The sequence below is a fragment of the Odocoileus virginianus genome, chromosome 19 (assembly GCF_023699985.2).
Source record: "Odocoileus virginianus isolate 20LAN1187 ecotype Illinois chromosome 19, Ovbor_1.2, whole genome shotgun sequence".
Lineage (NCBI taxonomy): Eukaryota > Metazoa > Chordata > Mammalia > Artiodactyla > Cervidae > Odocoileus > Odocoileus virginianus.
Genome location: NC_069692.1, coordinates 4873197 through 4899128, shown reverse-complemented (window position 1 = coordinate 4899128; position 25932 = coordinate 4873197). Strand labels below are relative to the sequence as shown.

At 42.0% G+C, this 25932-nt stretch overlaps 1 protein-coding gene across 3 annotated transcripts; it reads right to left on the bottom strand.

Annotated features, from left to right (window-relative positions):
* Positions 1-169: 169 nt before the first annotated feature.
* On the bottom strand, positions 170-25021 carry CGAS (cyclic GMP-AMP synthase). Of its 3 annotated transcripts, XM_070480796.1 has the most exons (5): positions 24263-25020; positions 19225-19444; positions 13777-14019; positions 5930-6032; positions 170-4032 (listed from the first exon to the last, which is right to left on the bottom strand). In XM_070480796.1, exons 1-5 carry the CDS (start codon positions 24932-24934, stop codon positions 3681-3683), a joined length of 1590 nt encoding a protein of 529 aa, XP_070336897.1. In that variant the 5' UTR covers positions 24935-25020; the 3' UTR covers positions 170-3680. The 3 variants fall into 3 exon arrangements, with proteins under 3 accessions (XP_070336897.1, XP_070336898.1, XP_070336899.1); XM_070480797.1 differs by lacking the exon at positions 13777-14019 and having other exon boundaries at positions 24263-25021; XM_070480798.1 differs by lacking the exons at positions 170-4032; positions 5930-6032 and adding an exon at positions 6426-6862 and having other exon boundaries at positions 24263-25021.
* Positions 25022-25932: the final 911 nt, after the last annotated feature.

Sequence of the window (25932 nt, the reverse complement as noted above, 5' to 3'; positions counted from 1 at the left end):
TAATTACTAATATTAATATTTAGTATTTATATTTGTGTATAATTAGTTAGGCCCTCATTACCTAATCTTGTATTACTTATTTATGCAGTAAATTTCCTGGTATTACTGATTGGCAGATTGGAGAGAAAAGGAAAGTAAACGTAGAAATTAACAAATTAGAAAACACGAGTTCTGTGAGAAACGACAGCCTCCTTTTATTCCTGTGTGCACAGAGTCTTCCTTGGTATACCTGTTTTCTCTAGTTGGGGCGGGCGGACTTAGAGCAGTGGCTTCTCCTTGCAGAGATGGACTCCAGGCTGCGCGGGCTTCAGTAGGCGTGGCCTGCGCTCTCAGTGGCTGTGGCACAGGGGCTTAGTAGCCCCCAAGCATGTGGAATCTTCCCAATTCAGGGGTCTAACCCATGTGCCCTGTATTGCAAGGCGAACTCCTAACCACTGGAACACTCTATGTCAAATATGAATTCACAAGTGTGACTATATCTTCCTAAATGAGCAAATTTAAGCTGGTAGTTAAGTTGAATAGATAAAACAGAAGAAACAGGAAAAGTAATCAAGGGCTTTCAAGAGGGTAAATCTGGCATACCACAAATAAAAGATGAAAACTCTTCAGCTCATGTAAAGCTAGGATGTGCTTTGTGCTGTGCTGTGACAGACCGGAACATTTTTCATTATATCCAACTATTATCAACCATAATTTATCAATAACATTTATTAAACTTTAAGGAAATATCTTCTGTATCACTTATGGATAGGACTTCTGCCTTTAAGTTCTCAGATCTTGAAAGTTGGAGAAATGAGTATCAGGTAATGTTAGATAATTATTGTTAGTATGAGAATAGTACAAGGTAGGGAATTACTGGTTTTGGGAGAAGGATGTTGATCTACTTAGGGATGAAGTATAGTGATATGTGTAAATTACTCTGAAATATTTTGGCAACACATAATGTATGTACATATAAGTACAATTATACATGTATGTGAAAGTGAAAGTCACTCAGTCGTGTCTGGCATATGCATATACATATGTGAAAGTGTTACTCAGTTGTGTCCAACTCTCTAGACCCCACAGACTAGAGCCCACCAAGCTCCTCTACCCATGGGATTTTTCAGGAAATACTGAAGAGGGTTGCCATTTCCTCCTCCAGGGGATCTTCCCAGCCCAGGGATTGAACCTGTGTCTCCTGCATTGGCAGGTGGATTCTTTACAACTGAGCCATCTGGTAAGCCCAAAAGGTAGGATAACTGATGACAAAACTGAAAACAAAGAATTAAGCCAATCACTGAGGTCCAATAAAAAAACTCTCAACTCAGGTGAGCTTCCCTGATTGGCAGTATTTGTGTTTATTGTTATTCACTAATGACAAGAGATAAAACATACCCATGACTTCCCAAGGAAAAAAGAACAGAACCTCAGTGTTTGGTACCCTCCTAGACATTTTCCCTTGGCTAATTTAAACCTGTATCTTTACCCTGTAATAAACTGTAGCCATGAATATACTGGTTTCAGTTGAGTTCTATCTTCCCAGTGACTTATCAAACCTAAGAATGATTTGGAGAACCTCCTCAAGCTGCAATTGGTGTCAGAAGTGAGTGGTCTCAGGGGGACTGTCTTCCCCCTAACTATACGGTTGTTTAAACTGACGTAACACTCTTCAGTGACTCCCCTCCCCTTGAATATGGGTGGAAATAGTGACTTGCTTCCAACCAATTATGTAGTAAAGGGCATGAGATACATATGATTACATGTTCGCTGTTAGGTGAAATAAGACTGTTATACGCTCTTGCTGGAGTTTTTCCCTCCCTTGCTAGCAGTGAACTGCTGACATGCTGAGGGCTGCCAATGCTGGCCATTCATATGGCAGGGAACTGAAGGCAGTTTCTAGCAGCTGAGGACAATCTCTGGCCAACAGTCAGCAAGAAACTGAAGTCTTCAGTCTTACAACCGTAAGAAACTGAATTCTCCGGTCAAGCCTCAGATAAGACTGCAACCCCAACTTACACCTTGATTGAAGTGTTGTGAGATATTGTGCAGAACTATCCCAGAATCCTATCCCAGAGAAACAGTGAGATAATAAATGTGTATAGTTTAAGCCACTAATTTTATGGTAAGTTTAATGCAGCAGTAGAAAACTAATATAGCCCAACTCTCTCTACCATCATTGTTACACATAAGCACTCAGACTGTTATCCTATCTTCTCTATATAACTAATCATAATTCTGATCAAATTAATAGCCAATAGTTATAATATTACTTTGACTTCATAAATACAGCTGAGAAATATTCTCAAACTAGACTATGATTAATTTTCTTTTCTTGCACACAATTTTTCCTGGAGTTAAGTTTGGATTTTTTGTTTGCCCAATTTTCTATTTATTTATCATACTATTTTCTATTTATTTATCACTGAAACTCTTCTCCAAATGTCCAATGATTAGTATGTTCGAACACATTAGGTTGTTAAACAAGATACATAAAATTGCACATAAGCATAAAGACTGACAAGTTCAAGAAGTAAATTTTAAAACCTCACTCACTAGAAGACACAAAAATGATATAGACAATCCACACAGAAGTTATTCATTACATGAGAATAACAACAAAATAAAATGACAGTGAGAAAACAATAAAACAGCCAATAAGAAAATGTGCAAAATACATGAATAGAAAAAAGTTAACAAGCAGCAGCTCCCTCCAGTTGAATGCTTCCCGAGTGCAGAGAGAGGGTAACATTTTCATACTCTTTTGAGTTTTGTACCATATGTATATTATTGCTTTTTCAGAAATACATATAAAAGTATTACTGAAAGTAAAAGAAAACAAGTTATGTTTTATATTTAGCCAGGTAGGAAAGTATCCTATATTTTTCTATAAAAGATAATCAATTTCCCAAGACATGCAGAACCGATTTTTTCATTTCCTTCTTAACCTATCCTAACGCATAGGATAGGACACTGCTTCCAAATATATTCGTATGTTCAACAAAATCTACCCGTTCATGGAAGCAATGATCATTTCTAACATTGTCTCTTGCCACCTTCCACACACTTGTGCTCGGTGAGGAGTGCTGTTCAGTAAGTGCTTGATGAATTTAATTGAGGTGATCTGTATTTCGTCCATCTTTTCGCCCCACTCTGAGAAAGCTTTTATATTTTAAATACTTCTCTGTCTTTAAAAGATTTACGTATTTATTTCTGGCTGGGTCTTCGTTGCTGCACGAGGGCTTTCTCTGGTTGGGGGCGGGGGGGCTGTTCTCGAGTCGTTGGAGGACTTTTCGCTGTAGTGACTTCTCTGTTACGGAGCACAGGCTCCAGGGGGCGCTGGTGCACACGGGCTCAGCAGCTGCGAGCTGCAGGCCCCAGAGCTCACGCTCAGGCCTTGTGACACAGGGTGAGCTGCCCCGGGGCATGCGGGGTTTTCTCAGAGCGAAGCTCAAACTCGTGTCCTCTGCATTGGCAGGTGGATTCTCAACCACTGGACCACCGGGGAAACCCTTAAGTACTCCTTTGCTTCCATTAAATAATCTCTTTTCTAGAATAATCCATCCTTTTATATTGATTAGACTTTATGAAGACAAACTGATGGCTGAACAACTATATTCATTTTAGTCAATCACTGTTGTGGTACATTTCAATTATTATAAAGTCACTCTAACTCTTGGATTCTTTTTAAAAATAAAGGTTCAAAATTCATCAAAAACTGGAAATCCATTGTTTTGCTGATATTCAATCTGCTTTGAGAGAAATTCTTTACTTAGCTTGTTAATTTCGTCTCGAGAGAAGAGATTGACATCCGGAATGAAATAATTCTCAAGGCGCTCTGTCTTGAGGCACTGAAGAAAGTACGTCACACAGTTATCAAAGCAGAGCTCCAGGTCCTCGTAGTGCCACTGGCTGTCATGTGGGTTCTGGGTACAGACGTGGAAGAAGGCAGTCTTCACGTGGTAAGAACAAAACTTATCCAGTCCCCTTTGGTCTCCAAACTTTTTTTTCAGTTGTTCTAAAAGGTATTTCATCAGCTTTAAACACTCTTTCCTGTTGAATAGAAAAGAGAAGCATTTATTTTTATTTCTTTACCTTTTTCATTCCACAAAGAACTTTAGGCATCTTACAGGAAAAACATACAAAGATGTAATGAACAATACAGATATATAATACATTTTTTATAAAGACACAAAAAACAATAAAGGTATGTATGTGTGCGTGCGTGCTCAGTCACTTCAGTCCTGTAGGACTCTTTCTGACCCTATTTACTGTAGCCCACTAGGCTCCTCTGTCCATGGGATTCTCCAGGCAAGAATACTGGAGTGGGTTGCCATGCCCTCCTCCAGCGGATCATCCCAACCCAGGGATTGAACCCACATCTCCTGCATTGCAAGTGGATTCTTTACTGCTGAGCTACTAGGGAAGCCCAAAGATATGTATAAAGAATTAATTAGAGTCATTCTAAAACCTAATTATTTTTTCAAATACATACTTTAAAAGTTTCAAAAACATATTTTCTCCTTCCCTCCTCCCCATTCCTAGCTTAAGTATTTTATTCTATTAGGATTAATTCAACTACATGAAAACTAGCAGATATTTACATTATTCATCCAGTTGAGTATTTAGAAAAATCTTGTTTCAATTTTTATAAAATCATTGTCTTATTTTGATTTACATTAATCATTCAGTTATTTTGGTAGCTGACAAAATTTAATGTTTATAAAATTATTAAGCCTTATCAACAATATACTTTTCTTAATGGTTACTTCAAAGCCTGCATGTGAAGCCTTAAAGAACCCCCTTGTGCTCACACTTTGGGCATCCTTGCTTTAACCTTTTAACTCTTGTGATCCTTATTCTATTCAGCTTTGAAAATGAAAATGACAGTCGCTCAGTCGTGTCCAACTCTTTGCAACTCCATGGACTATATTCAGTCCATGGAATTCTCTAGGCCAGAATACTGGAGTGGGTAGCCTTTCCCTGCCCTTGGGGATCTTCCCAACCCAGGGATCGAACCCAGGTCTCCCGCATTGCAGGCAGATTCTTTACCAGCTGATCCACAAGGGAAGCCCAAGAATACCAGAGTGGGTAGCCTGTCCCTTCTCCAGCGGATCTTCCCAACCCAGGAATCAAACTGGGGTCTCCTGCATTGCAAGCAGATTCTTTACCAACTGAGCTATCAGGAAAACCCAACTTTAGAAACTGAAATGAATGATTCTTTTCAAAACTCAGTTCTTTATGGTATGTATGCTAATCAAGAAAAATAATTACCCACATCTTAGTGTTGTTTCAAATTTGGTTTGTCATTCCCTGGCCTTCCTCATAGCTAAACCATCTCAAAGCAAGCACCAGCATCCAATAAGAGTGGTCCTTTGGTCTCTTCCCATTATGCAACATTGTTATTCATTGCCTTGAACCAACCAGAACACTAAGGCAAATCCAATTGTCATGGCTAGTCATGACTAGTATTCACACCCTCCACTCTTTCCTCCTCTCAGACTTCCACAGCATCGAGGCTCAGGTCCATGCTCCCCAGCAGTCCCTTTTTAAAAAAAATTTTTTTTAATGTGGACCATTTTAAAAGTCTTTATCAAATTTATTACAATGCTGCTTCTGTTTTATGTTTTAGTTTTTGTGCCTCAAGGCACGTGGGATCTTAGCTTCCCGACCAGGATCAAACCCACATCCTCTGCACTGGAAGCTGAGGCCTAGCCCACTGGACCACCAGGGAGGTCTCAGCAGTGCCTTCTAACAACACTCTTTCCTTAGTCCCTGGACCTGGCGTCCTTGGTTTCATGCTTACACTCCAATACCCCCGCTCAATCCAGCCATGCACTGCCCCCAGAACTCAACCCAGCAATGGTCATCTTCAGGTTTCAACTGTGGAGTCAGCAAAGAACAAAGCATTCTATTGGTATGTCTGTCATTTACAAAATAAGGAGGTTACCTGCAACATTTTACTCCATCAATTTCACAGCATGTTTTAGATTGTCCGTGATTTTTCAAAATGGCCTTTTCAATGTGAGAGAAGGACAGCCGCCATGTTTCTTCTTAATATCCAAAAGAAAAACAGAAAAGCACTTTACCAAAAACATCTGTTTACAAACAACAAATATTTAAGTGATTTTCTTCATTAAAATATAATTCTGAAAAATTTTCTAGGGGGAGATAGACCAAAAGAAGTGAACGGATAAATAATGTGATTACATATTAAAACAAGTGACTTGACCAAGCAAACAATGGACCAAGATAGAGAACAATTAGAGGAAGAAGTCAGAGCTTAATATAGTGAGCTATAAGTCCTATTGCTTTTTATGTGTTGCTAAATTCTGTTTGCTGATGTTTTGTCTCTATAATAATTTGCATTGTTTGAAATTTTTTGTTTATTCTTTTATACTATCCTTGCAAAGTTTTAGTATTTATGCAAAATGAATCAGGGAACGTTTCCTTTTTTTCTGTTTTTGGAAGTTTATGTAAGAATAGAATGATTTTCCCCCATCTCCCCAAGTTTTACCATGGATAGCTCTGACCCATCCTACCACTGTTGAGTTTTAATACCAGGAATTGGTTTTTCATTTTAAAAATCAAGCAACACAACCTGTCACATTAACAGAACAGGGGAGAAACATATGACCAACTCAACAGAAGCAGAAAATGCAGTCAATAAAATTTAACATTCATTCATCGTTAAAAGAAAACACCTTTCAGTAATTTAAATGCAGATGGAACCTTGATCTGATGATAGCAATATGATAATCTAACATTATAAAGTTGAAGTTTTTTCTTTGAAAACAGGAAGGCAGGCTGCTATCCTCATTGTTTGACGTGCAATGGCTATCGTAGCAAGCACAGTAAGAGAAGGAAAGATAGGGTGATAGCACTGGAAAGAGAAAAACAAAGCCATCATTACTGATGATGTAATCATGTATACAGAAAATACAAAAGAAACAGAATGACAGGTATGCATGAGTTCCATATATTCTTCAGTCTACTTTTCTGTTGTTTTAGTTTTTCATAATGTTACAAGTGCATATGAGTAAATCTGATAAAAGATACACAAAATTTCTGTGGAGACAATTCTAAAACTTCACTGAAAAGTATTAGAGGCAATCCAGATAGAGAGATGTGCGCCTGCACATGAATTAAAGACGCACTATCATAAACAGGTCACATCTCCCCACATTCGTCTGCAGATTCAATGCTCTCACAATCAAAACTCCAAAAAGAAGTGTTTGTGGAACTTGACAATACCAACATCTTTATAAAAATAACAAAGGGTCAAGAATATCTAAAACACTGTTGAAGAAGGACAGAGTGGGAAAGCAAATATCGAGACTAGTGACATTATGTATGACATAATGGTATATAGCCCATGGACAGACAGAGATTTTGGGGGGATAAAGCATATAATAGGTACACAATATACAGATAATAAATATATGGAAAAGGTGGCATAGAGAGAGTTGTGCTCACTGCTGCTATATAAATCCATTTACAACAATCCATTCATGCCATTCTGGAAAAGGCAAACTCTGCAGAGATGGTAAACAGGTCAGTGGCTCAAGAGATTTGGGATGGGGAAGGTGGAGTAAGTAGAGGGACTTTTTAGGGAAGTGAAACTATTATTTAATTACAGATAACGATGCAATCCATTTGTCAAAACCAATAGGAGGACTTCATGGCATGGGAACCTTAACGTACACAAACTGTTAAAAAGTCATTTAGATGGTCAAAGGATCTCAGGAAGGATTGCAGACTGTGAAATGCGGCTCTAACTGTATCACAAACATATGACACAACCTCCCTGAAGGGGGTGGGGGCAAAAGGTGCTGACCGGAGTTACTTTGGAAACGCGGTCTTTAAGACTGAAGGCTAAAGGAACTGTACATGTGCACTGTGCACGCAGGGGAGTGGGTTTGCAATTCTGAAGCGTCCATACATGTGGGCTAGAACTGAGCAAGGAACGATGGACCAGGCGGATGGCAGATGGCAGGAGCCAAGCTTCTCACTGTTGGAATGAAAGGTTACAGATAGCAAAGAGGGAAGGTAGGATGATCCATGTGGCAATGGATTCCAGTTAGAGACATCAGTATGAACTCATGTACCACTTGATACAGATACAGGTGGTGAGCTGTGCATATCCTGGGGATAGTGTACATACACATATTTCCTTGCTCCTCCAGCTGAAAGGGATGATACCCTAGCAGCAGAACACACACAGCAAACAGATCATGGTTCTAGGACACACTCTCCAATAAAAGGATCCAGAGAGTTCCTTGGAGAAATGGCTGATTCTAGGACTGAAACAGGAACTACACAAGATGAGCCTGGAGCATCCTGTAGTGCCAGAAAGTGAGTTAGTGCTGAAAATAAAAAAAACCCACAATTACGGGACATATGTCAAAAGGATACAGGAGCCAACTGCAAGAGCTCCTGAAGACCAAAGCTAGAACAATTTAGGCAACAAAATGAAAGCAGTATTGAATTATAGCCCAAAATACGAGACAAATATCCGTGAGTCCATACAGATATGATTTAAGTAAATAAATTAGAGAGAAGAGATAAACCTCCCATGCAGAAGAATTCTGAATAATTTGTGTAAACACTCTGCTCTTAAAGAGGTGAGCTTAAGTGTGAGCTGTGCACAGTGACTTCCTTCCAAAACGCACAGTACGAAAAGGGGGAAAGAGAAGATCTTAACAGGGAGGAAACCTGAAAAACACTCCCTGAGCCAGGAGACTAAGGTCCACACCAGCAGAGCCAAGTCAGGCCCACGATGAACCGCTGATGCAATGTTATGAGAACGGCACTTCATTTCTGCAGTCCTCCTCCCCCAAACCCAGAACTGCAATCTAATCACAAGAAAAACATGAGCCACACGCCAAATGAGGGCTGTAACACAAAGCATCTGACTGATACTCTTCAAAACTGTGAGGGTCACCAACAACAAGGAAGGACTGAGGCGCGGTCACAGTCGAGAGGAGAGTGAGGAGACATGATGACTGCGTGGAACGTAGCATCCCACATGGGCTCCTGGAACAGGAGGAGGACGTCAGGCAAAAACTAAGGAAGTCTGAGTAACAGGACCACATTCATATCGGTTCACTAAATGTGACAGATGCATCATATTAATGTAAGATGCTAAAATGGAAAATTGGTTACGTGGTATATAGGAACTCTCTATACTATCTTTGTACTTGTTTTGGCAAATCTTAAAACTATTCTAAAATTTAAAGTTTATTTTAAATAACTACATTGAGGTATCATTTCTCCCTTTTTGAGTTATTGGCAAACATTCCAAAATTTAATGAGTTCTGTTGATGAAGTTGAGGGTGAAATGGGCACTCTCATACACACAGCTGTTGGGAATGCAAATTGGGAAATTCTGTATAGAGGTGACTTTGGCAATATGAGCAAAATTAGATATGGATTTACTATTCCTTGACAAACTGCAAAAATAGACTGTAAAAAGGAATGGGTGCTCAAAAAAACCCCACTAATTTGAAAAGGTACACACACCTCAATGTTCACAGCCACATCATTCACAATTGCCAAGATATGAAAGTAACCTAAGTGTCCATCAACAGATGAATGGATAAAGCAGCTGTGGTATATATACAGTGGAATACTACTCAGTCATTAAAAAAAAAGAATGAAATTTTGCCATCTGCAGCAACATGGATAGACTTGAAGGGCATCATGCTAAATGAAATAAGACAGAGAAAGACAAAAACACTATATGACATGATTTATACATGGAATCTAAAAAAATAAACTAGTGAATATAACAAAGAATAAGGAGATTCACAGATATAAGAGAACAAACGAGTGGTTACCAGTGGAAGGGACACTACAGAGGTGGGGAAGTGGGAAGGACAAACTCCTGGGCATGAGATAAGACTACAAGGATGTATCGTCATACAACACAGGAAATACATAGATAATATTTTGTAGTAATTCTAAATAGAAAGTAACCTTTAAAAAGAGTATAAAAATGTTGTTAAAATTTTTGTTAAAAAAAGGAATGAGTGCTGGGCTTCCCTGGTGGCTCAGTGATAAAGAATCAGCCTGGCAACGGAGGATCGGCAGGAGACACAGGTTCGGTCCCTCATCTGGGAAGATCTCACAGGCCATGGAGAAACGAAGCCTGTGCACCATAGCTATACAGCCTGTGCCCTAGAGCCGGGGAGCCACAACTGTGGCCGCGACCACGGAAGCCCATGCCCCACAAGAGAAGCTGCCGCAATGAAAAGTCTGCGCACCACAGCTAGAGAAAAGGCAAAGGAGCAATGAAGACCCAGCACAGCCAAAAGAAAATAAATACATGGAAGTATTTAAAAAAAACAAGGAATGAGTGCTATCTCTATACAGAGCTATGGAGTGATAGCCAAGATAATCTTAAGTAAAAATAGAAAAATTGTACTCATTATCTTAAAAAGGGGGTTGCATATAAAAAAATTATATATATGCATATATATACACACAAAATACTTGTACCTTTTAAAAATGAAAGGTAAACCCAAAACAATTAATGGATTTCCAATCAGGAAAGAAGAGAAGAGGGTAGAGAAAACATAAAGGGAAGAAGCTGTGTTTCCCTAAGAATACTTTTCTCTGTAGCTTTGACTTTGGGACCATATGAATGCTTCATAAATTTAAAAAATAAAACTAAATCAACATTTAAAATCCAATAACTAAAGTTAGAAACAATGATGAAAATGAATTTTAAGCATGCTGAGTTGGTTAGCTTAACCCACCAAGCATCAGTGGCTGCAGAATATGAGCTCAGTAGTTGCTGCTCCGGGTCTTAGAGCTTAAGACTCAGGAGTTGTGGTGCCCGGGCTTAGCTGCCCTGCAAGCATGTGGGATCTTGTCGGACCAGGGATCAAACCCATGACCCCTGCACAGGCAGGTGGATTCTTAACCACTGCACTACCAGGGACGCCCGAGAAAAATGTGGTTTCAAAACAAGTTGTGGAATTAGTTAGAATACTTCACCCATAAACATTTCAGCATGAGTATTACAGAGTTCAGTATTCATTTGTGTGTGTTTGATACTTAAGGTAAGATTTGCAAACAGTGAAACACACAAATCTTCAATGTTGCATTTGATGAGTTTTGACAAATGACTACACCTGAGTAATTTAAGCTGTATCTGGAGTTAAAAAGTTATCATCACTCCAGAAAGTTCTCTTGTGCCCCTGCCTAATCAATCCTCAGTCACCTCAGGCAACCAATGTTCTAATTAAAAACCGTAGATAAATTTTGCCTGTTCTTAAACTTAGTATAACTTGAGATTATACAGTATGGACCCTTTGTTTCTGTTTTCTTTCACCTGTCTTAATGTTTTTAAGATCCTCTTTTATCAGTAGTTCATTGATTTTTGTTGCTGAGTAGTATTCTAGTTTATAAATATACCACAGTTTCTATATCTATTATCTTTTGATGGACTTCTGGGCTATTTGCAGATTTTGGCTATTACGTATATTCTTGTATAAATGTGTTATGTACTTCATGTTGGATTAGGGAAGACATATGTTTTACTTTATAAGAAACTGCCAGACTGTTTCTCAAAGTGATTGCACCATTTAACACTTCTATCAACAGTGTATGGATTATTCTTTTTAAATAAAGCTTTTCACGTTCATTGATTGGAATATCAGAACTGAAATTGATGAATAAATTTCAAATGAATTTAAAATGCAGGGCAGACAATTTAGATATTTGAGAACACTGCAGTTTCACTGGTTTTTTTCTATTTTAGCATTCATCACATGCATGCCTTGACATGAGGTACTGATAAATGTGATGGAATGTATAGTCCTTGCCCTGCTTACTAAGTATCATTCTGAAATGGTCTTTAATGCAAAGAAAATATCTTCTAATTTTATTTTATATGTAACGATACTTGTACTTAGTTGATATTCAATCTCTTTTGTTAGATAAAGTCAACTATGGATGATTACCAGTTTGAAGGAATTTTTATTTTAATGTTTGTACATTTTAGTATAATAAAAACTATATGTTTCAAGTCTTAAGGTCAAAAAAAAACTTACTATTTTGACTGTCTTTCTATCTTAAGAACAAAAAGAACTGCAAATAAAGTTTATACTTTTAAAAAATAATTATACTCTTGGTGACACCACCTGTATTATTATTTTGATAACATCAATTTTTTTTCATTTTTTGATAGTATCAAAATCATATTTATTTTGATTCAAAAAACATATTGAAATTTTTTATCAAAAATCAAACAAAGTATATTTTTTAAAATATACCTTGTGACCAGGAGATTTTTAATAAGACATTTGAAAAGGAAAAAGCTAAAATAGGTGTAATACATGCCTATCTATTGATAGTACAAGTTATTTTCATTGCCCCTCTTAGCCCCTCAGATATACACATACACACAGACATAGCCACAGGGTTTTGCCTAAATATGAATAATCTGAAATGAGGAGAGATGGAGACCAGCCAAGGGTACCAGAGCAGAGGTCAGCTGAGTGCCTGGCAGCCTCCACTTTTATCTTAGGAACTTATATGAGGAACTATCCAACCACACTGGCCTTTGTATAGCCCCATGGCCACTGAAGGATGCTTCCTCATCTCTAGGCTGATGGTTCTCCCAGTCATCCCCAAGGTAGTTGGCCAAGGGCCACAAAAAGAGCAGTATGGGTCCTGGTGAGATTTCTGTATCACATGCAGTGAGGGTTTCTTGGGACAGCCCTTCTACAAACTGTACACCCTTCTCCAGAAAAGTTATATTCCTTTTATAAAATCATAATGATGCATATAATTCCTTCTTAAAAACAACTTTTCTTACAGAAAATGACTCCTATATATATGCAATCTAAAGTTATGATGTGTGTCCACAAAACAAGCCATCAAACTAAGCATGATGGACAATTTCTCAGATATGTTCAACAATACTCATTTATAACTTGGGTTCATTTGTTATCTGATCTCCTCCAATTTCCTTGGAGTCCAGCAGTAGTAGGTGCCAAAAGTCCTTACATAATTTATGAGAGAAAAAGAAAATAATCGGTGAATTTTTTTTCTACCTCAGAAGATATCACCATTATTCAGTTCCACCTGTAGACTATCTCAGCCCAGTCTTCACAACTTGAATGTTACCCAAGAGCAACACCTGAAAACCTGTCCTGACCCAGGAGGCCAGGGTACACGGGTGAGGAGACCCAATCAGTGGGCAGACCTGCAGCTGAGGCTGCAAGAAAGCTCTGCCAGGGGCATGGGGCGCAGTGGAAGGAGGTGAGGAAAGACAGAAACAAGGGCAGAATGACAGCCAAGGCTCTGGTGACATCAGTAATACACAGCTGCCATTAACTCAACTAGGGATTCTGCAAGTAGCACTGCATCATTTTTATCTTCCTAGAATCTTTCAAGTCGTTTTGATTACCCCACATATGCAGAGGACTAAAACAGGTTTAGAGGGGCTTGATGACCAGCTCCAGATCACACACCTAATGAGGGAAGAAGCCTCAGGATTCAAATCTAAGGCAGTCAGATTGCAGGGCCAGTACTGCTTTTCTTTACTAGCAAGAAACAAACAAAAACAACATTCAAATGCGGGCTAGTAAACATTTTAAAGCTGAGTATTCAATATTACTATTAATATTATGCCCTTTGTAATTCCATCTCTCACCAAACTCCCGTCTTAGCCAATGGTTCTTGAAACGCCAACAGCACCAGTAGATCTTTCACTGCCCTAGGATGTAGCGTTAATGATTCTCTTATCTATGGATGTCTTTACATAAAGCTTCATAATCAAGATACCTTGGAAACGACTTCCTTCCTTTGCAAGCTTGGGTACCAGGTAAAATGGCTGGCGTTTTAGATTGCTCTTAACTTTTCCTCCAAGCCAGTTATTGATGGGCAGGCCTTTCTGGGTGCTAGCGGGCCAGCTGCTTCTTGACTCCAAGGCCAGGATTACATCCACAGATATTTCTCTAGGTTTTCTAATCAGGAGTGTTACTGCAGGGCTCCCTCTTTTCTTCCTCTGCATAATGACATCAGTATCTGTTTAAAGATATAATAAGGAAGACAGGGCTTATCAATCCATTTTTCTCTGACAACACAGGAAAAATAACTATAATTGGAGATCTGTAAATACTAACTGTAAGACAAAAATTAGTTCTAAAGAAGAAAATGACCCCACAAGGCAGTGTTTTACTCATTTAACCAGTATTTATTGATACCCCTCATGCGGTGGGGGTATGTGGGATCTGGGAGTTCTGTGATTAAATTTTCATTTCAATTTGTGTTTGGCAGCTGGAGGGACGCCTGCATATGAGGCCGGATGAGCAGCACGGAGAAGAGACGTGATTAAGAAGACCTCAGCAGGAAGTCCCTAGCAGTCCAGTGGTTAGGACTCTGAACTACTGCTGCCAAGGTTGGGAGTTCAAACCTTGGTCTGGGAACTAAGATCCTACAAGCCATGTAGTACAGCCAAATTAAAAAAAAGAAAAAGACCGCAGCAACAAACTAACTCAGAGGACAGATGCCTGTCGTACAGAGAGACAGTGACCATTAAGACACAGGGAGCAACTGTCATTCACTGTAGCGTTATTCACAACAGCCAAGATATGGAGACAATCCACTGACATATGAATAAGTAAAGAGACTGTGGCATATACAGACAATGGAATATTATTCAGCCTTAACAAGGAAGAAAATCCTGCCATTTGTAACAATGTGGATGAATGTGGAAGACATTCAATTCAGTTCAGTTGCTCAGTCTTGTCCAACTCTTTGTGACCTCATGGACTGCAGCACGCAGGCCTCCCTGTCCATCACCAACTCCTGGAGCTTCCTCAAACTCATGTCCATGGAGTAAATGATGCCATCCAACCATCTCATCCTCTGTCGTCCCCTTCTCCCGCCTTCAATCTTTCCCAGCACCAGGGTCTTTTCAAATGACTCAGTTCTTTGCATTAGGTGGCCAAAGTATTCAGCTTCAGTATCAGTCCTTCCAATCAGGACTGATTTCCTTTAGGATGGTCTGGTTGGATCTCCTTGCCGTCCAAGGGGCTCTCAAAAGTCTTCTCCAATACCATAGTTCAAAAGCATCAATTCTTCAATGCTCTGCTTTCTTTATAGTCCAACTCTCACATCCATACATGACTACTGGAAAAACCATAGCTTTGACCAGATGGACCTTTGTTGGCAAAGTAATGTCTCTGCTTTTTAATATGCTGTCTAGGTTTATCATAGCTTTTCTTCCAAGGAGCGAGCGTCTTTTAATTTCATGGTGGCAGTCACTATCTGCAGTGATTTTGGAGACCCCAAAAATAAAGTCTGTCACTGTTTCCACTGTTTCCCCATCTATTTGCCATGAAGTGATGGGACCAGATGCCATGATCTCAAGTTTTCTGAATGTTGAGTTTTAAGCCAACTTTTTCACTCTCCTTTTTCACCTTCATCAAGAAGGTGCCATAAGTGTGATGTCATTTGCATATCTGAGGTTATTGATATTTCTCCCAGCAATCTTGATTCCAGCTTGTGCTTTATCCAGTCCAGCATTTCTCATGATGTACTCTGCATATAAGTTAAATAAGCAGGGTGACAATATACAGCCTTGACTTACTCCTTTCCCAATTCAGAACCAGTCTGTTGTTCTATGTCCAGTTCTAACTGTTGCTTCTTGACCTGCATAGATTTCTCAGGAAGCAGGTCAGGTGGTTTGGTATTCCCATCTCTTGAAGAATTCTCCACAGTTTGTTGTGATCCACACAGTGAAAGGCTTTGGCATAGTCAATGAAGGTGTTTTTCTGGAACTCTTGCTTTTTTGATGATCCAGCAGATGTTGGCAATTTGATCTCTGGTTCCTCTGCCTTTACTAAATCCATCCTGAACATTTAAGAGAGGCTGAGAAGGTCTAGGCTTGAGGCCTCAGGGGCTTAAAGGGATTATGATGAAGAAAGTGTGAAAGGAAAGAAAGGAAGAGGGAGCAGAGTAAACCAGATACAAGGAGACCTTTGGGGAAGATGGACCCTTGCCCAGCCAGTGACACAGAGGGAGAGGGAGCTAGAGCCCAGGGACAGAGCTCCACCAGCCTTGCTGGGGTCCCCTCCCAAGAAAGGGGCAGAGCGGGGCAAGAGACAGGAACCCCCCTTCCTATCCAGTCTCAGCGTCCTGGGCAGGCCATCTGAGCACTTCTCATGTGTCAGTGTGTGCCATGCCTCCATCAGAACCCTGCTTGTGGGAGCAGGTAACTCAGCTGTCACTCAGCCCTGTCTTGTTTTCCAGGTTTGGGCATGACCCCTCCATCTCAGGGAATATGTGTGCCACTCAGAAGACCCTCGGGGACAGCCCTGGAGGTCCAGTAGCTAAGATGCCTCGCTCCCAATGTGGTGGCTGAGTGGCGCTGGAGTGTCTTTGAGGAGATACCCCACATCCGAGGACAGGGGAGAAGCCCCAGCAAGACAGCAGGAGGGACAAAATCACATTTAGAATCAAACCCCATGCCTGCCAGAGACACTCGGAGGGCTCAAACAAACCCTGTGTGCACCAGGACCCAGAGGCCCCACCCAGACTGAGGCAAAGCTGTGTCTGAGTCCCTCCCGCGGAGGTCTCGTCAGCAGTGGGAGTCACTGTGCTAAGCAAAATGCATGACCTCATTTATGCAAGGAATCTAAAGACGTCAAATACATAGCAGCAGACTGTGGGACAGTGGTTACCGGTGGTGGGCAGGAGGGGGAAATGGGAAGATGTTCATCAAAGAGTACAGCTGCAGTTACGTAGGGCGAGTAAGTCTAGAGATCCAACATACAGCATGATGACTAGTAATACAACTGTACTGTTACGGACAATGTGCCAAGAGAGTAGATTTCAGATACTCTCACTTCACACACAAAAAAGGCAACTCTGTGAGAAGATGCTAATTAGCTTGACTGTGCTAACCAGTTCACTATGTGTATCAAAACATCACGCTATACACCTTGATTATGGACAATTTTTATTTTAAAAAAAACCCCAAGTAGCGGAAGTGAAAGCAATGAAAGAGGTTTAAATTAGCAGAACTGGTAGATAAGACTGAATCTGGGAGGTAAGGGAGAAGGCAGGAGTTGGGGAGGCCATCCCATGACCTGGGAAATGGGAAATGGTTGGTGCTGAGTCTACTGTTCAACACAGGGTTGGCAGAAGGAAGACAGACCAGACTGAGATAAACTTCATTTCATCTACACTGAGTTCTAGGTGCATGTGGGACACCCAACTGGAGATGGCCACTGGCCAGAAATATGGGAAAGGCTTCTAGAGGAGAGATACTGGCTTTGGGGGCAGCGTGTACAAGCAGAAGTGAAAGACCTCTCCCAGATTAAGACTTTCGGAAAGGACCACAATGGGAGAGAGGACATATCTCCAAGGAGAAAATCCCAGAGCATACCCTCATTTTCTTTGTCACTAAATCCAGAAACTCACCCTCTTCTTACCCATTACTTCTCCTTTAGTCCTATTACCACCTAGGAGCGTCCAGCCATCTTTCAGAGGCCCCTCCGCACATGATCTCTGGATCCCTTCCTTCTTACCTCACTCCTTCATCGCTCCCTCTCCTGCATCAGCGGCCTCCCCTCCTACCTGATCATTCCTGTCTTCACAGAAAGGGATCCAGTGTGTCTCATCCTAAAGGACACGCTCCGTTGACTCTGCATCTATGCTGCCTCCCCACTTACCCATCTATCTAGTTCCTTTGCAGCCAACACTTTCTAAAGATTTACCATAATGCTGTCTCTACAGCATCCCGGCCCTTCTCTCTCATGTGCTGAGGACTCCACGGAAACTTCTGAGTCAAACTTACCAACCCCCACAAAACAAACTGAAGACCAAGTCCAAACATGATCCGGATGTTAGTGCACTGTAAACACCGACCACTCCTGCAGAACACTCAGTCTCCTTTTGCTCCCTCTCCTCTCTCCAGCCCCTAATGAGATCCTCTTCTTACCACTCTGCTTAATACTGCAACTTCCCCCCAGGCCATCCCCCAGCATGCCTGAACCCTCTCACTTTACTGTACTTTTTCACCATAGGATTCTCTAACTTATATCCAAAGCCAAACTCTCAACTGCCTTCTTAAACTATCTTCTCCGCAGAAGTCAGAGCAAATTTTTTAAAGTATGAAGTCAATCAATCATTAATGAATGAAAGTCACTCAGTCGTGTCCGACTCTTTGTGACCCCATGTACTATGCAGTCCATGCAATTCTCTAGGCCAGAATACTGAAGTGGGTAGCGTTTCCCTTCTCCAGGGGATCTTCCCAACCCAGGTCTCCCGCATTGCAGGCAGATTCTTTACCAGCCGAGCCACAAGGGAATCAATCATTACCCTCTAATTAAGACCTGGATTCTCAATAGAACATGGCATGAAATCTGAACTCCTTTCCAAGATCTACAAGTCCTCCTAGAATCCGGCCCCTAGCCACTTTTACTTCATGTTACTCTTTCCCTTGTCCACATGGCCCTCTTTTTGTTCCTTGAGCTTATCAAGCTCTTTTCTGCTGCAGGGCTTTACTCCACCACCCACTGTATCCCAGCTGCTACCACATCTCCCAGTTCATTCCCTTCAAAGCACACACTGTATTTGTTTTTACAAGTTCAGGAGGGGAGTCCCACTGATTTTATTCAACCACCTACACCCAAGGGTACAGGCAGCATCTCAGCAAATATTCAGTAAAGATCAAAATAGAGCCAACTGGAAAGTCTCTGGTGGTTCAGTGGCTAAGACTCTGTGCTTTCACCACCAGGAGCCCAGGTTCAATCCCTGATCAGGGAACTAAGATCCTACAGGGCCACATGGTGTGGCTGAAAGAAACAAAAACAAAATAGAGTCAATCAACATTTAGTATGAATACCAAGAAAATGTAGTAGACTAAAATTAAGAGCAAAAGCTTGTTTCTAGAAGGTAGTCTGGGCTTCCCAGGTGGTGCTAGTGGTGAAGAACCCGCCTGCCAATGCAGGAGACATAAGAGACACGGGGTCAATCCCTGGGTCAGGAAGATCCCCTGGAGGAGGTCATGGCAACCTACTCCAGTATTCTTGCCTGAAGAATCCCATGGACAGAGGAGCCTGGTGGGCTACAGTTTCCGTAGGGTCTCAAAGAGTCAGACACGACTGAAATGACTTGGTATGCATGCAGTCAACAGTCTGCTGCAGGGAAATCAAAAAAGATCAGGAGAGGAAATTAATAGGTATGATTAGACCTTAAAGAATCAAAAGTCAAAGATCTTACCTTCAATATTTTTAATTTCTTCATTAATGATTTTCCTAAACCTGGACAGCATCTTAGAAGCCGATAAGATTCCCCCTTCTAAGAACTGATCCAGAGGACTTCCTTTGGGATTTCTTTTGAATTTCACAAAGCAATGAGCACTACTGTTGCAATATTCTTCCAGCTGAATTCGGGGAACCTCCAGTTTGAACATAACATCAAATTCATTAGGAGCAGAAATCTAAGAAACAGGAAAAATAGCACTGATTGTGTTTGATTGTAAATATTTTCCAACCAACTACAATTTTTTTCTTGAAATTTCCACTTAAAATCATACTGTGAAAAGCAAGATTCCTAATATTTATACCCACTGAGACTAGTAGAGCTGGAAGAATATCATTGGTTTTAGTTTGAAGGTTCTATACTCATTTATACTCATTTTTAAAAACAATTTAAAATAAAATTCAAGGTTTAAAAATCTGTACCAGTTTTTCCCCAGAGTCTAAAGCTTGATAAAATTAAAGACCTTTAAGATGCTACCTTTTATATCACAAGCTACACACTGAGCCACCCTCCAGTCACTGGTCTCAAAAATGTGTGTAGTTACTTCCTGGCTAGTTGAGCAAGGACCATCTCATAGCTAACTAAAATCCAAATGAGTATTAGCTCCAAGTCACACACTAACTAATTAGTGTCTTTGAACCACAGCATTTAAAAAGCTTCACAGTATTCGTGGAAATCCTGTGGTTAGGACTCCAAGCTTTTGCTGCCAAGGGCACATGTTCAGTCCCTGATGGGGGAACCAAAATCCCGAAAGCTGGACAGCATGGCCAGAAAATAAATATCATATACATAAAGAGCATCAAAGAATCTTCTTCATCACCACAAAAATAATGATAGCAATTATAATAAATGATTATCATACTAAAAATGCAGGGACTTCCCCAGTGGTTAAGAATCTGCCTTGCAATGCAGGGCACATGGGTTGAATCCTTGTCAGGGAATTAAGATTGCACACGCCGTGGGGCAGCTGGGCCCGACCACCTGCACCTACTGAGCCTGTGCACTCCAGTCTGGGCGCCACACTCGGGAGTGGCCCACGTGCCACTGCAGAGGATCCCACGTGCTGCAACTAAGGCCCCATGGAGCCAAAATAAATAAAAAATAATTTTATAAATGCACAAGTCTTTCACTCGTTAGCAGTGAGCTTCAAATACAGCTACTGGACTGTCTTATTGAACACAATTATCTGGTGGCCCTATGTCTTTTGCCCACCCCCCCCAAGTCAATGTTGCTAGTACCAGGAGGTATGTGAACTATATCCTCTCCAAATTCATATACTGAAGCCCTAGCCCTCAATGTGACTGTACTTGGGAGACAGGACTTTTAGGAATTAATGAAAGTTAAATGAGATCTTAAGGGTAGGATCTTAGTTGATAGGACTGGTGGATTCAGAAGAAGTGAGATGAGCCGTGGCGCTCTGTACAGGTGCTGAGGAACACAGTGAGGACGCGGGGACAAGGTCTGCAAAGCGGATGAGAGCCCTCACCGGAACCTAGCCCTTCTGGCACCCCGATCAGGGACTTCCAGCCTCCAGAACTGTGCGAAAATAAGTGTCTGTTGTTTAAGCCTCTCAGTCTATGATGTTTTGTTATGGCAGCCCAAGCTGAGTGGGACATACTACAAAGGTAAAACAAACACTTGGAGTGCCACCCGTGGGAATGAAGTACAAGACTCTGAAAATCCACTCCTCCAGAAATGGTCAAATTCAGCTTTTTCAGATCTCTGTAAATTAACCAAATGACCTGCAACAATCCAAGGAGGATTTATTCAAGAAAAACGGCTGAATCTCAGTAAGGACAATGAGCCTTGTGGACATTCTACTGCCATGCCCAGCAGCATTCCCACTTCTGATCAGAAACCTCCACCAAGAGTAGCCACGCCCTGACGTCTAACAGCAAATGTTAGGTTTGCCTGTTTGGGAACATCACATAAACTAAATCATATAGTAGGAACTCTTTACTTCTTTCATTCATCATTGTTCGTGAGATTCATCCATATCACTGTTCTTTTATATGCTTTTCTGAATTTTCCAGGGACATCAACACAGAACAGCAGCAAATATGGGAGAGGCTGAGGACAGAGGTACAGAGGGGTGGTACTGCTGTGCCATGGTCTACTGGAGGGCAGGCAGTGGGTCAACTCTAAAATGAACATGAAGACCTTTTATAATCAATTTTTAAAAATCAATATATGTTTTAGATTAAACAAATTTCGCTGGATTTCTTTTCATCAGCTTGATTTTAAAAAGGAGACTTGTCAATGGATAACAAGGAATTCTGCTCAAACTAAATGGGAAAAGAATTTGAAAAAGAATAGATACACGTGAATAAATGAATCCCTTTCTGTACTCTTGAAACTATCACAACACTGTTAATCAACTATACTCCAATATAAAATAAAGTTTTTTAAAAAATAAATAAAAAGGAGAGTGATTCTGATTGGACACTGCTCTCTAAATGTCTTAATTGTCCTTGAGTTCTAACTAATAACTTTCTCTTTTCCTTTGAACCATCCGTAGAACTGAACAGTTTGATATTTATGTAATAGGAATCATGCTCAAGACAGTCTGATGTAAGTTTTGCTCACTTGGCTTTCAAGGAGCTTTAGATGAAATTATGAGTGGTCTTCAGTACTAAAAGCATTTAAGATCCAAAATCAGGTACATACACTACATTTTCCTATGATAAATATTACTGCATGCGTGTCTGCTCAGTCCTGTCCAACACTTGGGGACCCCGTGGTCTGTAGCCTGCCGGGCTCCTCAGTCCTTGGAATTTTCCAGGCAAGAATACTGGAGTGGGTTGCCATTTCCTACTCCAGAAAAACTGTACAAAAAAAAAAAAGTCTTAATGACTCGGATAACCACGATGGTGTGGTCACTAACCTAGAGCCAGACATCTTGGAGAGGGAAGTCAAGTGGGCCTTAGGAGGCTTTACTACAAACAAAGCTAGTGGAGATGATGGAATTCCAGCTGAGCTATTTAAAATCCTTCAAGATGATGCTGTTATAAGTGCTGCACTCAAACTGGCAGCAAATTTGGAAAACTCAGCAGTGGACACAGGACTGGAAAAGTCAGTTTTCATTTCAATTCCGAAGAAGGGCAATGCCAAAGAATGTTCAAACTATCACACAACTGCACCCATTTCACATGCTAGCGAAATAATGCTCAAGATCCTTCAAGCTAGGCTTCAACAGTAAGTGAACCAAGAACTTCCAGATGTACAAGCTGGATTTAGAAAAAGCAGAGGAACCAGAGATCAAATTGCCAAGATCTGCTGGATCACAGATAAAGCAAGAGAATTCCAGAAAAATATCTCCTTCTGCTTCACTGATTATGCTAAAACTTTTGACTGTGTGGATCACAACAAATTGTGGGAAATTCTTAAAGAGATGGGAATACCAGACCACCTTACCTACCTCCTGAGAAATCTGTATGCAGGTCAAGAAGCAACAGTTAGAACCAAACATGGAACAACAGACTGGTTCCAAATTGGGAAGCGAGTATGTCAAGGCTGTATATTGTCACTCTACTTAATGAACTTCTATGAAGAGTACATCAGAAGAGTGCAAATAATGACAGGCTGGATGAAACTCAAACTGGAATCAAGATTGCAGGGAGAAATATCAATGAGCTCAGATATACAGATAATACCACCTAATGGCAGAAAATGAAGAGGAACTAAAGAACCTCTTCATGAAGCTGAAAGCGAAGAGTGAAAAGCTGGCTTAAAACTCAAACCATTAAGAAAACTAAGATGATGGCATCCAGTCCCATCACTTCATGGCAAATAGAAAAGGAAAATATAGAAACAGTGACAGATTTTATTTTCCTGGGCTCCAAAATCACTGTGGACAGTGACTGCAGCCATGAAATTAAAAGACACTTGCTCCTTAGAAAAAAAGCTATGACCAACCTAGACAGTGTATTAAAAAGCAGAACCATCACTTTGCCAAAAAACATCCATCTAGTCAAGGCTATGCTTTTTCCAGTAGTCATGTATGGATGTGGGAGTTGGACCTTCAAGAAGGCTGAGTGTGAAGAACTGATGCTCTCAAACTGTGGTGCTGGAGAACTCTTGAGAGTCCTTTGGACAGCAGAGAAATCAAACCAGTCAATCCTAAAGTAAATCAACCCTGAATATTCATTAGAAGGACTGATGCTAAAGCTGAAGCTCCAATACTTTGGCCACCTGGAAGAGCTGACTCACTAGAAAAGACTCTGAGATGGGAAAGATTGAGGGCAGGGGGAGAAGGGAAAGACAGAGGATGGGATGGTTCCATGGCATCACACAATCAATGGACAGGAGTTTGAACAAACTCCCAGAGATGGTGAAGGACAGGGAAGCCTGGCGTGCTGCAGTCCATGGTATGGCAAAGAGTCAGACAAACACGACTTAGTGACGGAACAACAACTACTCCAGGGGATCTTCGCCATCCAGAGGTCGAACTCGGGTCACCTGCATTGGCAGACAGATTCTTAACCACTGTGCTAACCTGGAAGCTCAAATAGCACTGTTCAGTTCAGTTGTCCCTCAGTCGTGTCTGACTCTTTGCGACCCCAAGGACTGCAGCACGCCAGGCCTCCCTGTCCATCACCAACTCCCGGAGTTTACTCAAACACATGCCCATTGAGTCGGTGATGCCATCCAGCCATCTCATCCTCTGTCGTCCCCTTCTCCTCCCGCCTTCAATCTTTCCCAGCATCAGGGTCTTTTCAAATGAGTAAGCTCTTCGCATCAGGTGGCCAAAGTATTTGGAATTTCAGCTTCAACACTGAACTTCAAATAGCAGTGAGTCCACACCAATAAAATGAGCAGCCATACAGGGTTCAAAATGTGTAAAACATTCTCCGACGGTGCAGCTTACAATCTACAGGGAAAGCCAAATCAAATCAGTGTCACAGGCCACTCAAGCATTACTTCCGAAGAGAAGTGAGGGGCACCTTAGAGGTGGGTATTCGCCCGGGAACTGCGGTGGCGGCGCCCGGCGGCTCACCTTCACGCGCTCGTAGTAGCTCCCGGAGCGGAGCAGGTCGACGCCTTTGAACTCCGACTCGCGGCTATTCAGCCGCCGCAGCAGGTGGTCCACCAGCGAGTTCACCACCGCCGCCGCCACGGAGATCTCCTGACGTTTCAGCCTCAACTTCTCCAGCACGGCCCGGGGCTTCCAGGCGCCGGGCGCCTCCTCCTTTTGCCCGAGATGCGGGGCGGGGGCCCGCGGGCCGGGGCCGGGGCCTTCCGGGGGCCCGGACTGCGGTCTCCCCGCCCGAGCGGAGCGCGCGGTCGCCCGGCTGCGAGCGGTAGCCCTGGGCAGGGGGTGCCCGGGGACCGCGGGGGGCTCTGCGTCTGCGGTCGGAGCCGCCGGCCCCTCCGCCTGGTCCTCGGCGCGGGCCGCCCGCGCGCGCACCTGCGGCTTCTTCCTCCCGGCCCCCGACGCCCCAGCGGGACCGCACCTGCGCGCGCCAGGCCGGGCGGCCTCTGGGACAGCCGCGGGCTCCCTGGGCTCCGCGGCAGCGCCGCCCTTCACACCCGGCGCCGAAACCCCGGAGGCGGTTTCCGCAGCTCTCCGCGTCGCCTTTCCCCGCGGTGGGGCCATGGCTGGCGTTCTCTTGTTCCCCTGAGGGAGACCAGCTCCGGGAACAGGCCGCGCGGGAGGAGGAGCCGGCATTCGCGGTGGGAAATGAAACTTAAAAATGTGGCGGGAACTGAGCGAACGCCAGCCGGGAAAGCCAGCCCGGGCTGGGCGGTCACGCGGAGGCACGTCCCCGCCCCCGCGCAGGCACGTCCCCGCCCCCGCGCGCACGCGCGCGCGCCAGGGTGTCCGCTGGATTTCCTGGCATCCAGCTCTGCCTTGTGGCTTGCGAACCTGGCAGAACCGAACCCAGGAAAGCGCAGAAGAGCTTCCCGAGCTTCGAAAGCGAGAGGCGTTTAATGGCCTATCGCCTAAGAACATTTGGGAAAAACTATCTCACGCATTGAACTTGACGGAGCAACTTTCTAAATGCAAGTTTAAATAAAGGATTTTCTTAGTAAATAGCAAAGGATTTTTTTTAACCAAGTGGAATAATATGGATTGAATATTGAATAATAATCGGATTGAATAATGTGGATTGAATATGTAATATTAACCTTTAAAAAAAAACATCGTTTTAAAAGCACGCACAATCTTAAAGTGTAAAGTTCTTATTGGTGAGTTTTATCCACTGGTTCTCAAAAGCCCATCAGAAAACGGCACTTATATTTTAAATATTTAATATTGCTTCAGTCATTGTGATTCCAGAGTATCTCAACACAGGCTTTCAAGTATCGATTTCTAAAGCCAAGCAAGTCCTTTACAGAAATACATATTTGATAGAAAGTCCTAGGTTTGGCATGACTTGGTAGTTTTCTTTAACCATCCTAACCATTTTAAGTGTACAGTTCAGTGTGAAACCATCACCACCATCAGTCTCAGAACTCTTCATCTTGAAAAACTGAAACTCTACCCATTAAACACCCCATTCCCTCCTGCTTGCTCTGACTTCTGGAAAGCACCCTTCTACTTTCTGTCTCTGAATCTGACCATCTAGGTTCCTTATGTAAGTGGAATCACACAGTATTTTTCCTTTCATGATAAGCTTATTCAATAATCAAGTCCTCAAGGTTTCTCTATGTTGTAGCGCACCC

Excerpts from the sequence above, each read along its gene's own strand:
- CGAS (XM_070480796.1), bottom strand. The coding sequence starts at position 24,934 with ATGCCGGCTCCTCCTCCCGCGCGGCCTGTTCCCGGAGCTGGTCTCCCT. Across the intron at positions 19,445-24,262 it reads GCTACTACGAGCGCGTGAAG|ATTTCTGCTCCTAATGAATT; the intron begins GTGAGCCGCCGG and ends CCTGTTTCTTAG. Across the intron at positions 14,020-19,224 it reads AGAAATTAAAAATATTGAAG|ATACTGATGTCATTATGCAG; the intron begins GTAAGATCTTTG and ends ATCTTTAAACAG.